General features: G+C 41.4%; 1 protein-coding gene and 1 long non-coding RNA gene across 4 annotated transcripts in view; one reads left to right on the top strand and one right to left on the bottom strand.

Annotated features, from left to right (window-relative positions):
* PARP1 (poly(ADP-ribose) polymerase 1) overlaps positions 1-17,276 on the bottom strand; it is a 49,692-nt gene that overhangs the window by 3,289 nt on the left and 29,127 nt on the right. For all 3 annotated transcript variants that reach the window (XM_072647690.1, XM_072647689.1, XM_072647691.1), the window contains exons 10-21: positions 15,186-15,428; positions 14,407-14,475; positions 13,722-13,854; positions 12,380-12,575; positions 11,313-11,441; positions 9,702-9,785; positions 6,938-7,060; positions 5,426-5,554; positions 3,910-4,008; positions 2,966-3,118; positions 1,125-1,252; positions 407-468 (exon numbers count right to left, since the gene is read on the bottom strand). In XM_072647690.1, the coding sequence (XP_072503791.1) occupies positions 407-468; positions 1,125-1,252; positions 2,966-3,118; positions 3,910-4,008; positions 5,426-5,554; positions 6,938-7,060; positions 9,702-9,785; positions 11,313-11,441; positions 12,380-12,575; positions 13,722-13,854; positions 14,407-14,475; positions 15,186-15,428 (1,548 nt within the window). The remainder of the gene's footprint in view (positions 1-406; positions 469-1,124; positions 1,253-2,965; positions 3,119-3,909; positions 4,009-5,425; positions 5,555-6,937; positions 7,061-9,701; positions 9,786-11,312; positions 11,442-12,379; positions 12,576-13,721; positions 13,855-14,406; positions 14,476-15,185; positions 15,429-17,276) is intronic.
* LOC140529203 (uncharacterized) overlaps positions 1-17,276 on the top strand; it is an 87,539-nt gene that overhangs the window by 63,776 nt on the left and 6,487 nt on the right. The window contains exon 2 of the long non-coding RNA XR_011975452.1: positions 10,993-11,050. This is a non-coding gene — a long non-coding RNA (uncharacterized lncRNA). The remainder of the gene's footprint in view (positions 1-10,992; positions 11,051-17,276) is intronic.

The following is a 17,276-nucleotide window of genomic DNA, read 5'->3' as shown; positions in this document are numbered from 1 at the left end:
CAACTTGCCCAGGGTCTGTCACATAACCAGCATGGGTCAGAGGCAGATTTTGAACCCAGTACTTCCCGAATTTAAGGGCCAGTTCATACACCATGCAGTTTTTACAGATGAAGAAACTGGCTCAGAGAGGCTATGACGTGCCCAGAGTCACCCAGCTAGCAAGGATCAGAAACAGGATTTGAACCCAGGTCTCCTGATCACAAGTCCAGAATTGTTCCATTAGACAAAAACTGCAAAGGTGACTGACTGCTCTTAGCCAGGCAGAGAGATTCTAGAACCCTGAGCTACTTATCAATCCTGAGCTATGGCTATGGAACACCCAGCAATAGGATTTGGCCTCACTGGCAAAAACAGAAGCCTACTGTGGGTGGGCCTCAGCCTCAGGCAACAGCTCATGAAATGTTACCTTTGACACTGTGCTTGCCCTTGGGTAACTTGCTGATGTGGGAGGCATGCTTCAGTTCATACCTGTTTAAGAAAACACAGAAAAATGCATTTTTCAGTTTCTCTTCAGGAACGATGGTGCACCAAATATAAGGATAGAGGCTGTCTCCAAAGTCCTAGGGTGGCTTTCAGCCACTAAAGAGCTTATCTTGGGATATCCTGCCTCAGTAACCTTAACAAAGTGTGGGGACAATGTGGCCAATTTGTTCAAAACAGGGTAACTGCTGCAGAATGTGAAACTGGAAAGTTTACCTTTCCAGTTTTGGGGTTTATCTCCCCCTCACACATTTAATTCAATAAGTACTAATTAAGCATGCCCAGTACTGTGCTAGGTGAAAGGGTGCAAAGACAAGAGAACCAGCCCCTGCCTTCAAGGAGCTTCTATTCCAAGACAGGGGAGCCCTTACCTCCCCAGGCCAGCCCAGCTTGCCCCCCTTAGGTTCCATTCTGTGCATCAGAATGTAAACTGCTATAAGGCAGGCATTTACTGTATCCCTACTGTAGGGATACAGTAAGTGCTTAAGCAATCTATGTGTCTAGTGGTTAGGAAAGGTTCTTCTGTTTAGAATAAATGAGGGGAAACTGCTACAGTCTTTGCTTAGAACAGTAATTTAAAAAAATTTTTTTTCTCTAGCTATAAGCCTACCATGTCTCAATGGCCTCAAACCAAAGTTACTTACATGTTACCAAGGGCAACTTCTCCCAGGAGGATCAATCCTATTGGGTCTCCCTGAGATGTGTGGCAGTAATTGGCACTCTTGGAAACCATGTCAGCAAAATAGATTCCTTTACCAAACATATAGCCAGTCTGTAGGGTTGGAAACAAAACGAAGATCTGAGAGACTACCATGTACATAACAAGGTTACCATATGGAACACAAATGATAGAACAAAAGCAAATCATAAATACACTGGAAACTTCTCCACAGAGAACTGATTCCAGGCCAACAGTACAGCAATTCTGATTTAAAGGTGCTGGGCACAGTATAAACTAAAACTACTGCTGATCCTACAGTGATCTGAAGGTATCATTAACCATTCTATACTCAGCTGAATGGGGGTGGGAAGTGGAAGTGGGGTCAAGAATTAGTCCTGGTCTGAGGTCACAGTCTCAGTGGGTATGTCCATAGGGCAACTAGCATGATATGATGTCAGAAAACTGTGAAGAATAGCTTAAGGGAAATTATGGATGTTCAGCTTGAGAAAGAGAAGCAGAGAAAGAGGAGAGAGGGCGAACCAAGAGATGCACAGGAAGGGGAGGAACCGGGAGTTAGCTTCCTCCAGACCAGGGGTTCTCAAAGTGTGGTCTGGGAGGCAGAAACTATTTTCATAATAATATGGCATTAATCAATAGATAATGATTAGATAGATAACTACTAACTAACCCTCATTTTTTTTTTTTTGATGGTAAAAATAAAGATGTATTTTTTTTCCTCACTCAAGTTCACAACCCTTCTGAAATCTTCCCACGGACCTTAAAGTTAAGAATTCTTGCTCTGGGCTTTTTAAATAGTTAATGCAGCTGACATTTACAAATTTACTTTCTAAACTTTTCACTTTTCTTTACAGAGATTTGTTAATCCACTTACTTATTCTCTTGAATTGCCAGGGCAGATGTCTGCCAGACACTACGCTAAGCACTTTACAAATATTAACTCATTTTATCCTCATAACAACCCTGGGAGTTAGAGTCTACTACTCATTTTAAAAAGTTCTTTTAAGAACATAAAGTCATCCTGAGACCAAAAGTCTGATAACTGCTGATTTAGACAGTGGTATACTACAAAGTTGGGTGTGATATTAACAGACAAGAGTGAAGAAAGAACCTAGAGCCCAGAGCTCTTCAATTCCTGTTTCTCCTATATCCCAACACTGTGTCACCTTGGGCAAGCAAGTTAAACATGCTGGGCTAGTTTCGTTATCTGTAAAAGAAGGAGAGTGGGGCCAAATGGCCTCTAAGATCCTCCTAAACTCTAAATCTATGGTCACAGCTCAGAATGTACGAGCTGTGTGACCACATGTGAGACTCATCTATAAAACGAAGACAACCACACTTGTGTTATCCATCTCATGAGCTAGTGAGGAAAGTACTTTGTAAATCACAAAAGCACTAAATAAACTTCAAGGATTATCATGTAGAAAAGGGACTGGATTTATTTTCTATCATTCCAGAGGCAGCATTAGGACCCAGAGGAAGACAGATCTTGGTTCAATGTAAATAGGAAAAATCATTAAGACTTGTTAAAAATGGAATGACATGCTCTGTTAAAAGGTGAGCTCCTTTTCACTGAAAGTGTTCAAGCAGAGGCTAGATAAATGCCTGTTCGTTTATAGGATGGATTCCTGCACTGAAGGGATGCCCTGACCACTACATTCATATTTGTCCCCTCACACTTTGAGTCCACTATGAGAGCTTTCTTTCAAACAAGGTCTCCTTCCTCTCTCACTGGACTGTTCGCTTGAAGGCACCTATGGAGAAAAAGCTGCATCAAACCTCTCCTACCCCTGCTCAGCTACATACCACAGGGGCTTCGGGTGGAGCGATTCGAAGACCTTGAGAGAGTATCCCAGCAAAGTTGGTGGCCCTGGACCCGTGCCACAGCAGCCGCCGATTATGAAGCTGCTTAAAGGGCTTGTAGCGTTGGCTTTCCCCTTCACGCTCAATCTTGAAGATCTAAAGGCAGTATTTAACAGGAGACAAAAGGATGAAATCCTGGCTGGTCACTTGTTACTCCTTTCGGAACGAGGCTACTTTAAAGCAAAGATAGTTCTCTTTCTTTCCCCCTTCTCAAATCCAAAACAAAACACAAATTTTGGAAAGCCACTAAGAGAAAACTTTCTATTTGCTGGGCAAGAAGCTGTGATATTTCTCCCTTTGGAAGTTTTTTTTTTTTTTTAAGCAAGAGATTCTAAATTGCCTATAATGGTTTAAAATCCTTCCTAGAAGTAAGAGATGGTCTCAAGTTCAAAGCTTACAGATTTCTACTATTTGTACTATTACTTTCCAAACTTTTCACTTTTCTTCACAGAAACTTGTTAATCCACTTACTTATTCTCTTGAATTGCCAGGCCTAGATGTTGATATGTGATATTAACCATTAAATTAACAGTCAATACAATCTCTTTTTGAAACTTAAGATTATTTCATATCCAAATATAACCTTCCCCACCCACCTCCTTATCCAGAGGGCCATTTCCTATAACTAAGGATAGAAAATAAAGAGAAAAAAGTTTAAAAAAAAGAAACATTGTTCTAGCTTTTTGACCAACTATCTTGGTTTTGAATGGGATGCTCAATTTTTAATTTGAGGAAAAGGAAAATAAAAGAAGGGTGCTTTAAAGCAAGCCTAGTTTCTCTTCAACTGAAAGATGGGCCATTTCCTAAAAATGCTTTTGGGTACAATATACTGTTCTGTCTCACCCAGGGGCTGAGCAAAGGAAGAAGGAAGTAGGATGGTTTCTTACATCAATAATTTCCAAGTCGTAGGCATTGTGAGTTGTAGCATGTGTGTTCTTAACATATTGCCTGATGATGTCAGCTTCTTCTGAATTCTGGTCAACCACCTGGAAGACACTCATAGAATGAAGGGCCCTGCCTACTTATTCAGGCCCACGACTGAACAGAGATCTGATTAAAAGATGCTTAGAACAGTACTTCTTTGGGGAAGTAGGCCAATTTATTGGGAGGTGGTGTGCCATGGGTGAAAAGGCACTGATTGGGGAGTCTGGATTGTTAGATTCTAGTCCCAGCCCTGACACCCTAAGGATACACACCGTTACTGTATCATTCCTCTTAGAAGAGTTCTGCAAAAGGGGAAGTACTACATTTCAGTGTATGGACAAGAAAGATAATACAGAGGCGATGCTACTTGGTTCAAGGTCACAGCAAGTTTGGATTGGAGTAGGTCAGAAATGAGCCCAGAGGATTCCAGATTCAAAGCTGGGAGGGACCTCAGAGGTCATCAAGTCCAATTCCCTTATTTTCAGATGCAGATGTTGAAGCTCAAGGAGCTTTAATGACTTGCCCCATGTCACAGAGGTAAGAAGTAGGAGGGATGTGGGAATGGAACCCAGGTCCTGACTCCAGGGGCACTATGGTCTTTTTCTGGTGCTACAGCTGGCCTACCTAGAACTGAATCACATGTTGCTTTTAAGATTATCTACACCTGCCATTTTATTTTTCGAAGGAAGGGTCTTATCACCTGGCAAGTTTGCTATAGCTGCCATCTGAGGTGATGTAAGAGTCACCAGATTTCCAAGGGACGGCATTTTTTCCCCCTAGAGCTCTGTAGTCACAGGTCTTTTCGAAGTTAATCCACCGTCAGGCATAGTGGAGTGCTAGAGCTCTGAGCTGCAATGGGTTGTCAAACAGGTGTGCACAATAAATTCAGCGGTAAGACAGGGGCTGCCAGGCTACCTGAGGAGATTGTAGGTCAGCTCAGATAGGAAACAGAGGCAGTTAAATTTACTACTACTACTAATCAGTAGTGCCTCTGAAGCCCTAAGCATCTGTTGCAGTTCCAGCCTTGGTAAGATAGGGAGACCCAATTAAAAAAAAAAAAAAAAGAAAACAAAGGCTTATAACTGTTACGCTGGATGAAATAAAGCAAAACATTTCCTTTAAGTACTCAGTACCTTAAAGAGCCCTCTAAATCAGGGCATTTTGGGCCCTGTAGATAGTCTAGTAAAGCTTATGGACCCTTTCTCAAAATAATGTTTGTATTAAATAAAATAATTGAAAGAAATGTTAAGTTTCCTTTGGAAGTTAGTGAAAATATAGACATATTTTTTCCCTAAGTTCACAAACCCCCTGAAATTTATTCATGGACTTGAACTCCAGGTTACTCTAAAGATTAATGAAGCCCATGACTTGGGAGCTGAATTTGTAAAGAGAAACTATTTTTTCAACTGCTGAGACAGGTCAGGTTATGATATAGTCAAATGTCCAGTCCCTTTAGCAAAAGAAAGGGATATCTGTTACCTTAATATCAGTTTTAAGCTTCTCATAGTTGACATCAATAGGATCCTTGCTGCCATCTTCAGACCCACCACGGAGTAGACTATATGCTACCTCAATATCCAGTAGGTTGTCTAGCATCTGTACTTTGGCCTGGGGAATCAAAAATGGGTCAGATGCTGAGTTTCCATTCAAAGCTTGATAGGTGTGAAGGATAACTCCACACACAGAGACACACACACACACACACACACACACACACACACACACACGTAAATGACCTTGTCCTGCATGGAAAACAGCATGCTACAATTTCCCAAGGGACAATGCAACATGCCTTAAGTTGATGGTAGAAGAAGACAGTGAAGGATAAGAATGAAAAAAAGGGTCACTGCTTACATGGGACTAATTCTCAAGTCCACCAGCAAGTATTAGCTAAGTGCTTACTCCGTGCCAGGCATACAAAGAAAGATAAGAACAATTCTTATCTTCCAGAGGCTTACACTCCAGGGGTCGGGGGGGGGGGGGGGGGGGGGAGAAGAGGAGGAGAGAGCAGGCATCTAGATGGGTATATGTAAGATGTAGATGGAAGGTAATCTCAGAAGGGAAGGCACTAGCAGCTGGGGACACTAGTGGGATTTGAGCTGAATCTGATGAAAGTAAGAGAAGCTAGGAGGCAGAGGTGAGGAGGGAGAGAAGGGAGTACAGCCAAATGCAAAGGCAAGGAGATGCAAAGTTAAGAGTCTTGTACCAAAATGTTAAGCAGGCCAGCGTTGATGGCTTGTAGAGTATACTAAGGGAATAAAGGGGCAAGATGACTGGAAAGGTAGGAAGGAACCAGAATATAAAGAGCTTGAAATGCCAAACAAGGCTATTCTATTTGATCGTGGAACAAGGAGCCACTGGAGGTTTTTTAGTATGGGTGTGTGTGACATGGTCAGATCGAGGCATTAATAAAATCACTTTAGCATCCGAGTGGTGAATGGATTGAAGAGAAAGGGAGAGCTGAGATAGGGAGAACAATCAGAAGGTTATTGCAATAAGATCCTTGAAATCCTTGGCACATAGTAGGTACCTAAGGCTTTGCTCAGACACTGGCACATAGTAGATGCTTAATAAATGTTTATTGATTCTGTTTGGAGGGAATGCTTTCCACATTATTATTAGTCTAAGGAGATGGAGGAAGAAGTAAATATCTTTTTCCCTACTTGTGACTTCTGGTCTCCAGTGAGTCTGATTCATTTATATGCTATATACACCTAAGATATACTGGTTTTTTTTTTAGAAGACCAGTCTTAGAAGGCAAGAGACTAAGACAGGCTTAACTCTCCCTTCAGTCAATTCTTTATGAATAGGTGGAATCTGACATGTCAATAAAATAATTCCATTTACATCTTATTTATCTAAGTGCTAAGATGTGTCTACTATAATACCTAACAAAAGGTGATGGATGTGGGAGGTAGGGGAGGAGGATGTCAAAGGACTCTGGGTCAGTAGCCTTCTCCAGCCTGCTTGCCCAGGAGTTCTCTTCCTTACCTGTACACAATCAATGTTGTTCAGGAGTGGGGGCTTCTTCATTCCAAAGTCATGGGGGATCAGAGTATAGAAGCGATTGGAGAGGTCCAGAATCTGAGAGTCGCTGCCACCCTGGGATACCACCTGCAGGAGAAAGGGAGGTAACACATAGTTAAGAATGAGAAAGGGGAATGGAGCTGATTGTTAATTTCCCTTTCCCCATGCCCCCAACTTCTCTAGCTCCCTGCTTGGAAGGATACAACATAAAATATATTACCCCAGACAGTCTAAGTGGAGGGTACGATGACTATGGGACATACCTAGATTCCATGTAGAAACTAACCTTCCATATATTGTTACTGAGGACATTTGGGTGGTTTTTAAAACCAGTACTCAAGAAAGAAGGTAAGAGTTATATTAATGAATATGGAGAACTGGACATTTTTTGTAAAAGCTGTTTCTGGAAAAAAAAAGCCAAATCCACTGCTCACATGCCCAAGAAGGTACATTTTAATTGGCTTCTATACAATCTCTGCCTATCTTCTCAGTCAGGAGACTGGTTGCCTAAAGCAAGGTACCTTGTACTGCACTTGCAAGCTGGCCCTCTTTTGATGGAGATTTGTTTGCTGGAATGTGCACAAAGCTGTTCAATAAGTCTTGCTAAATGAATTAAAAGCTGAGTCACCAGGGTGAGAACTGGTGGAGAGACCTCCTGGCAGCCAAAGTTTCAATAAACTTCCAATATGGTGGGCAGTGACTCTGGGCAAGGCCTCTTGTACCCAGTCCTCCCTTTCTTCTTCCCCTACCAAATCCCTGCCTCGACACACAGTGGGAAGATGGCACTGTCCTTAGCATGAAGGAAAGATGGCATTGAGAGGAAGCAGCTCTATCTCCAGTCTAAACACTAACTTGCTGGGAATCCTCTCCACTGACTACCAAAATCTTATCTCCCTGAAACGTCCCTGCCCTCTCCTAGGGATGGAGCCATTAAGATGGGCACGAGTATCTTCCCCTTCAGAGCAGGCCACTGAGAGTAGATAAGTTTTCTACAAAGAGTCTGTGATTTAACTGCAAGCTGTATTTTCCACCTTTAATTCAGCTCAATTCAACAATCACCAACTAAGCACTTACCAAAGGCAAGACACTGAACTAGGTGCTGGGGTACAAACAAGATAAAGAAAAAACAGAAAGCAGTCCCTGTCCTCAAGATATGTTCCACTGTCCAGGAACATATAAAATGTGCAGATAGCTAAACACAATGTAATTTAAAGGAGAAGAGAGCAGTAACAACTTGGGAGATTTGAAATTGATCCTTGAAGGAAAAGCAAAGATTCTGAGATAAGGAGTGAATTTGTTCTTTCCCAGGAATTAAGGAGTGAGGGGTAGTGTGGGAGAGAACAGAGACAGCTTGTGTGAATGCAGAGGTGGAAGAGGGAATGTCACATTCATGAAGAAGCCAGTAAGTGGCTCAGTTTGGCTGAATGCAGAGAGCATGAAGGCGGAGTAATATTTAGTTAAGTCTGGAAAGGTAGGTGGGAGTCAGACTGTCATGGTCTTAAATGCTAAGCTTAGGAGTTTTTTATTTTAGCAGCAAAGGGGAATGACTAAACTTTTGGAGCAGGGGGAGTGGCATGGTCAGGCCTGTGTTTTAGTAATATATTATCTAGGTTGTATTGAAGATGGACTGGAGAGGGAGAGACTGGTATTATTACAGGAGACCAGGGGTGATGATGGCATGAATTAGGGAGATGGTGGAGATATGAGGAATGTAGACATGCTGGTGGGGGAGAGGGGTGAGCCACAGATGAGTGCAGTTACAAACAAGAAATTTCCTGTGCCCTTAACAGAAACAGGGGAATCTACAAGAGGGAGAAGTTTAAGAGGTAAGATCATCAGTCAGTCTTGACATGAAATGACATCTTTTCCTCAGAGACTGCCAGAAAGGAAAAAAGAAAGGGTGAACATATGGGGAATGCATACGGGAATTTAAGATGAAGACTTGAAGGAATGCATGATAGATGATCGCCATTTTCTCAGCAAAGCAGACAGCAAGACCACAAACTGAGGAAGGGTGGGGTGGACTGAAAGGAGAAAAGCTCTGGAACTATTTGGAATGGTGACAGAAAGTCAATAGAGAAGAATAAAAGGGTTTCTGAGTAGCTGAGAGTCCAGTTGAGATCAGCTAACATAAATTTGTAACTGATTCAGCTGGCATGGTTATGTGATACCTTCCAATGGTATTTGATAGCACAGGAGTAGGAATAGAGAGGGTGGATGGTAACAGTGATCCAGGGCTGAGGATAGGCAGAGGGTCAAGAGTGACAGGACAAGGGAGGAAGGAATCCAAGAGTGGAGACAAAGGCATGGGTGAACTGGCTAACTCTAAGGTCAAGACTATGATGGAAGGTCTTTTATGGTGGCTTTAAAAAAGGATACCCTACGCAAAACCCCAACATTTTTATGGGTTGGAAAAAGGAAAATCTCCAGCAGGTTTTTAACTTAAAAAAAAAAAAAAGTTTACCAAAATTCTCAGAATCATCTTTCCTTTCTCTTGAATTTCATCCTAATAGAAACTTTCTTGAGATAAATTAACTGAGAAGACTCTTAAAAAAGTTAAACTCTCACTACTCCCTTCCTGCTCCAAATTAAAGGCTGACTTCTATAAAGATCTGGCTCTACAGAAGCCGTGGGTGACTAAAAAGCTTCCTATGTCTTGGAGAAGTGAAGGTGAATGAAACGGGGAGACAGAGTAGTTGCATGTGATGGTAGCATGCTTCATGCTTACCTGCTGGACCTCACTGAGGATAGAATATGCATTCTGGATCTGCCTCTTGCTCAGTTTTCCCAATGGCATCTTCTGAAGGTCAATCTGATGAGAGAGTCATTTCATTACAAGTCGGTTTCCCTAAAATGCTACGGGATGACATCAATAACTCTTTAAATGACATACTACTGAGGTGAATTTCCAGCTGCAGTGGAGACAGATATTAAGATTCATATACTTGATAGGATGTCTACCACCAGAAACAAAGAATATGGCTATAAATTCAATGTGTCAAATCAAGAGAACTAGTCCTAAGGTCTTCTGTAAAAAAGGATACTGCTGTTCATCTCTGCTCTGGAGGCTACTAAAAGCCTCCAGGTTATCTGAAAAAAATTACTATCAAAGGAAAAGCACACAATCATTTTCATCAAATGCTAAATCTGATAAAAAAAAAAAGTTAAATCTGGAGTTAAATTGTGGCTCTTTCCTCAGTGCCTCTGGAAAAAAATCTGTTATTGAAGTTTTATTTTACTTTTTAAATTGTTCTCCCTCCAAAATTAACAAGCCATTATTTCACCCAGTTTTTATCTCTGCCTCCTCTCCAATGAGAAGGAAAAACAAAATCACTGTTTTCATTTTTCTTGCAAAGTCAAAGAAAACAAATCCCCATATTGGTCACGTGTAAAAATTTATGTCTCATCCTGTAACTTGAGCCCATGATTCTCTTCTGGAAGATGGGTAATATGCATCTTTATCACAAACAGAGGAGAACTTAAGAGTCAAGGCTATGTGGGATTGGTTTCTGTTAGTACAGCTTTCAATCTATTTTACAGTCAGAATCTATGACTACAGAGTCATAGAGTTATGATCACAGAATTTAAAAGTCTGAAGGGACCTTAGATGTAGATCTAGTATGTTGTTTACATTCTAATTTTACAGGTGATGAAATGGAGGACCAGAGGCGAATCAAAGTCACATAGTTACATGGTATCTTTTAAGGCGAAGCCAAACAGGCTGAATTTGCCAAGGGCAATGTCAAACATCCAATGACAGGAGCAGAAGAGAGTTGCTGCTCAGTTTCTACCCTGAAGCAAGGACATAGACTCCCTCCTCTTTCTACTTGAGGGGAAGGTGGGATCTATGAAAAGAGCAATCCCTCTAACAAAGGTGATACTTTCATTTCCACCTTGTAAATACCAGTCTCAACAAGGTGAGACACAAATCATTTCAATGTACTGGGAAGACATCACTAAAGAAATTAAAGCCACCTTTTCTATTCAATTGTCCTAAATTGTAATTTTTTTTTTTGAAGGAAGAAGAAATATATGTGTGACTGGCTATTCTCAAGGCTGTCCCTAAAGGAAGGCAAGGTAAGGAAAGCTCCATTTTGCTTCAGGCTCTACCTAAAAGGAAGGATAAACAGCTCACTAATACATGAAGGAGCCTGGACCTGTGATTTCAGTCTAGAGAAAACCTTCATCAAACCCTTCCCTTACAGTGTTAGAAGGGGGACCGGAAGCAGGCCAGGCACCCAGGGAAAGGCCTGTATTCTGTCCACTACCCCCAGCAGCCCCTCACACCATCCCACATAGTCAACAAATGGGCTGGTCAAAGTTAACAATATGCAACAACCTCAAATTCCACCATGGCCTTTTTCATGCTCTCCACATCAAAGATCATCTTGATGAGGTTCTGAACTGGCTTGGGAAGCTTTGACTTGGTGCCAGCACTGACGGTCAGTTTCTTTACAGCCTCTTCATCCTGGGAGGGTGGCAGGTGAGGAGGAACCAGAAAATAAAATCATTGAAAGCAGGGAAGTAAATAGAGCTCAATGCTTTAGATTACAGGTCTATATCTACACTGGGCTCGGCTGGCAAAAATAACCCTGGCCTTCAAGGACATTATAGTCTAATATTTGTATTGTGATTTGGACAGCTGATTAAGGAATAAGGAGAGAAGTCTGAGAAGGTCCTAATGGGGTGTCCTCCCCATTCATTAGACCTTCCATTTTATTAGTGTAGGGACCCCATATCCCCAACCTGGGTCACAGTAAGGGACAACTGCACTAGCAGTTTGAAAAGTCTTTGAGACTTTTTTTTCCAAAGAGCACTGACTGGAGGAACTGAAAGGCTCTGTCCAAGGTCACACAGCAAATAGAAATGGTTTTTAATGAATGATTTAAGAAAGACAAGCATGTTGAAAGAAAAACAAACACAAACACAAACAAAAACCAAAATGCCCTTAAGAAATGTTAAAGAACTCTCCAGCAGAAATAGAGAGAGGTACAGAAGGCACTCTATTAAGAGAGACCCAAAACATCAATTGAAGATTTTCTTTTCTCTCTTTTTAGGAAAGCAAGAGAACAAAAGTACTTTTAAGGCCTTGTGAACCAGCACTAGATTTAAACTTATGACTCATAGCTAAGTTAGGGAATCTGGCAGACAGACTCCTTAGTTCTCTAGTGGACTATGAACTGAGAAGCTACTTTCTTCTAATTTGTAAGGTGGAGTGGGGTCTAGAACTATGCCTCAGTGACTACTCCGATGGATGTCAGTCTCTCCAATGATTTAAGTAGATTGCATTTATATTCTTGTCCACTTTTCTTCCATGTCTCTTTCTGTAAAATTTTAAAGCAAAGACCTTCCCTTCCCTAGCTCTAGGAAGGGCATACTATTTCTGATGGAAGAGTAGGTGATTACCTGCCCGTAGTCAATTTCCAGGGGGTAGAACTTCTTGGGATATTTAGTGAAGTTGCTAGAATGCCACGAGTTGCCTGTTTTCTCCTCATACAACTTCAAAAAATGATCAATGGCATCTTCTCTGGATGACATCTGTTCTAGTTTATTGCTGCCAATCACAGTGCCCACTCGGCCCCAAGATCTAAATATCCAGTACCTGGAGTGAGGGGCAGGGAAGAAGGAGGGGGAGAAAAAAATTGAGTCAAAAGGTCTGGATTTTAGTTGCATTACATTCATATACCACAACTTGTTTGGTCATTCCTCAATTGATGAAGATTCCCTCAATTTCCAATTCTTGGCCACCACAAAAAGAGTTGCTATAAATATTTTTGTACACGTGGGTCTTTCTCCCATTTTTATTATCTCTGATACAGACCTAGTAGTGGTGCTGCTAGATCAAAGGGAACACACAATTTCACAGCTCTTTGGGCAGAGTTCCAAATTATGCATCTATCATTTCAACACTGACATTATTCTGGTGATGGTACAAAAGAAAGAATACCAACATCTTCAAAGAACCTAATCTTCAGTGACCCAGAAGGTAGCCTATTAACCAGCAATGATCACTAAAAAAAGAAAAAAATCATAGAAGATATAATCCAAGAAACGCAAGACTGGAAATGGAAACCTTGAGGAAGCCACTTAACTGTTGTCTGCCTCAGTTTCTGCATTTGTAAATGGGGATGAAAACAGCATCTACCTTTCAGGGTTGTTATGAGAATAGAATGAAGTCAATACTTATACAGCAAAGGCTTTGCAAACAATGTTGGCAATGATTATCGAATGCACAGTCTTACAAAATTAATATTAGAATATGTCAGGGAGGGCCTCCAGAAATGTGGGAGAGGTCCTCTATGAAGGACTCATGGACAAGAACTTCACAGGTTAAGAAAGTAGGGATAAGCTGAATGAATTATAGACGTTTAGCCAGAAAAGGAAATCAGGAAGGGAATAACAGATGTCTTCCAAAGCTCTGTCACGTGGAAAAGGAATCATATTTGTTCTGCTTGGGCCCTGAGGGCAGAAGAGATGTTTCAGAGAAGAACATTCAGGCTTGATAGAAGGAAAGTCTTCCTAACTATTAAGAATTGCCCCCAAACTGAGTAGGTTCCTTTTCACTGGAGGGCTTCAAGTGAAGATGAGGCCGCATTGACCACTTCGTGGGGGACACTGTAGAAGGACTCTTGGTTCAGGTGGAGCCTCTGATGGCATTTCTAACCCTCATGCTTATGTGAAACAGTTACTGAACCCAGCACTCCAAAAACTTCTCTAAGCCATGCCTAACCCTGCCCCAAGAACCCACCTAATTTCTCGATCATCCTCCAGGAGCTGCAGCTTATAATATGAGTTGGTGCCTTTAACAATGTCCACAAGGCCAAGGGTGGCACTGAAGATTTTTCCATTTTTTTCAAGTACATGAGCTGAGTCCTCGAGCCCTGATCAAAGAGACAAAGCACTCAGTTCTGGAAGATGTTTTTGAAATAATCACAGACACAGAGCTTGACAGGACCTCAGAGGCTATTTGTCATCTAGTCCAATCACCTCTCCATGTAAATTTATAGATGAGGAAACAAAATGGAGACCCAGAGAACATAAGAATGAGTTGCCCACAGCCTTGGAAGTAGTAAATGAGAAAGCTAGGATTTGAATCCATTTTCTTTGGACTCCAGAACTTCCCACTACATTAAACTTCTCCTTTGCCATGCAGGATTAAGAATGTACTCCAAGAAAGGGAAAGACAGGGAATTCTAGGCAGGACATACTAAAGGGGTAAGATGCTGACTAAATTCAATTACACCAACTTACAATTCAATATCTATCCTATATGCTTACTGAGAGGTGGGAGGAGGAAAAAAGACAAATGTTAGATAAACGACGTGTTCATAAGAGTAAATAATTTCTCAGGCAATCTTTTTAGATTTTCTCCTCCTCAAACACTACCTCAAAACCCTTGAAGACTGTTCTGCTGCCCTCTAAATTTCTCTCACCAGAATCAGGATCCACAGCTGCTCCACCTTTTAGTGTTAATTTCATTTTCTTTTCTGATTTGTTGGTCCCTGCAAAGGAGAGACAGAAAGGTATTGAGAGGCTGCTTTAGGAAAAGGCAGTGCCTGAACCCTCCCTGACCTTATCAAAATGAGCCGCAGGATCATCAACATGAAAGCAAATTCCTGAAAAGGATGTGTATAAGCTGGTGAGCAGCCAGCGTCAGGCAGTCAAGACTGTGAAGGGCATTGGGATGGTTGTGAGGATGGGTGGAAGGCATTGGACAAGAGCAGGCTGAAGGAAAGAAGGCTCAAGGGGAAGGGATAGCAGGTTTCAGACTTGCTAGGTTTGGCTACAAAAGGCAGACCCAGGAGCAACGAATGGAGAGAAAGTACATAGCATAATGACAAATTTAGACCTGATGCCACTTTTTAACGAGAACCATCTCAAAGCAGAGTGGGATGCCTCAAGTGACAAGAGACTGGTCAGTCACTTGTTGGATATGTTGTAGTAGGGATACCTTTCTAGTATGGGCTGGACTGGATGGGTACTGGGGAACCTTCCAACTCTCAAATAATGTGATGGTAGACTGGTACTAGATAAATAACATATCTTGACCCAGCTGGCTGGCACTGGGCCAAGTCTAAGAAAACTCTGCAATTAAGTGAATAAATTGAGGAAGTCAGTAGGGTGGCACAGCTGCCATAGCCCTAGACACCAGGAGAGCCAAGCTAAGCCAGTGCTGGGGCAGGACCCTGAGGAAGCCTCTCTCTGGGCTCACCTTCCTCCTCCTTGACTTGACCCTTGCTCTTCTTGGAAGAAGGGACACCTGACTTCCCTCCTGGCTTCACCTCAACAGATTCCTGCTTCACTTCAGCACCCCAGGAGGACAAAGTGTGCAGAGAGAGCAGCTCCTGGAGGCTCTTGCCTGAAGCAGAAACATCTTGGAGGAAATCCTCTGACACTACACGTACATTGGCTTCTTTGATCTCTTCCATCTTCTTATTCATCTTCTCCACCTCCTCTGTTCAAATACATGAGAAGCTAGTTGAGATCAAAATTCAAAACTACATTTCATAAAGGCACGTTACTCCAAGGAAAATATAAATAACATTGTATATCAGAAAGGGTACAGGACCTGGAATACCAGGAGGTATTCCTGGAGGACCAGGGTTCAAATCTTGCCACCAAGACTTACTACCTGTGTGACCTTGGACAAGTCAATCTCCCTAGGGCTCAGTTAGAAAACTGTAAAATGAGGGTGGTAGTTCTTAGATTATCTTCCCCCCCCCCACCCCTTTTTAAAAATCTTAATCCCTGGGCTACAAAAATGTGCATATCCTTTGATTCAGGAATACTGCTTCTAGGACTGTATCCCCAAGACATCATAAAAATGGGAAAGGGTCCCACATGTACAAAAATATTTATAGCAGCACTCTTTGTGGTGGCCAAAAACTGGAAATCAAGGGGATATCCATCAACTGGGGAATGGCTGAACAAGTTGTGGTATATGAATGTAATGGAATACTATTGTGCTATAAGAAATGATGAACAGGAGGACTTCAGGGAGGCCTGGAAGGACTTACAGGAACTGATGCTAAGTGAAAAGAGCAGAACCAGGAGAGCATTATACACAGTAACAGTCACAGTGTGCAAGGACTGTTTCTGATAGACTTAGCCCTTCATAGCAATGCAAGGACCTAAAACATTTCCAAAGTACTAGAGGCAAAATGCCATCCACACCCAGAGAAAGAACTATGGAACTGAAACATAGGATGAAGCAGACTATTTTCTCTCGTGTTATGTTTTGTTTTGGTTTCTCTCATAGCTTTTCCCATTCTTTTTGTTCTTCTATGCAACATGACTAATGTGAAAATGTGTTTAATAAGAATGTATGCATGTGTAGAACTCATACAAGATTGCATGCCATCTTGGGAAGGAAGGGGAAGAAAATTTAAAACTTATGGAAGTGTTGAAAACCGAAAACAAATAAATTAATTTATTAAAAAAAAATAAAAGGCAAAAAAACTCAATCCCTTTCTTCTGCCTATGCTTCTTTTCTTTCCTTCACCATTATTGCAACTATAGTAATGCCTAAATTGTTATTCTAATTTAACAAGTTCACTTTGCACCATCAAATATTCACCTAATTGTGGGCAAGACACCATCGAGGCACTACGGAAAATGAAGGAAAAAATATGTAAACAGTGGTCGAAGAGATGAGACAGATACACCAAATAATGAGCAATAATGTAAGACCTTGGACAAATCACTTGACCTCTCTAAGCCTCAAGAGTTGAACTAGAAGGCCTCAGAATTCACTCCTGGCTTTATGCTTATGATTCTATAATACATACTAAGCATTTAGCGATTTTAAACAATCTCAGAAGGTACTGCTAAACTAGGGTCCATGAACTTATTTTTAAAATATTTTTGATACCTATATTTTAATATAGTTACTGTAATCTTATGGATTTTATGCACTTAAAAGCAGTTTTATAAATTTTACATTAAAAAAAACCAAAAAACCTCAAAACACCCCCAATACCAGGCTCAGAGACTTTACCAGACTACCAAAGAGACCCATACTACAGAGGTTCCCAGGGAGTGAGAGGCGGATGGAGACGCTGGTGCTTCCTTCATTAATTTCCTGGGATATTGGGAATGACAGGTTAGTGAATCAGTTGTCACTTTGTCCTGTTCTAGGCACTTCTCCGTTCTTTGCCCATCTCAAGATTATTTTGCCTAAAGAAGGCAAAATAGTTCCTTGAAGAAGTGATTTAGAGAGGGGGAAGATTTAAACTTGCAGTTTTTCACTTATTTACTTTCTGTGTTCAACTCCACACCTGTCTCTTCCTATTAATATGGGTGA

The sequence above is a fragment of the Notamacropus eugenii genome, chromosome 2 (genome assembly GCF_028372415.1).
Source record: "Notamacropus eugenii isolate mMacEug1 chromosome 2, mMacEug1.pri_v2, whole genome shotgun sequence".
Lineage (NCBI taxonomy): Eukaryota > Metazoa > Chordata > Mammalia > Diprotodontia > Macropodidae > Notamacropus > Notamacropus eugenii.
The sequence above is the reverse complement of the archived record's forward strand: the minus strand, read 5'-3'. Positions and strand labels throughout refer to the sequence as shown.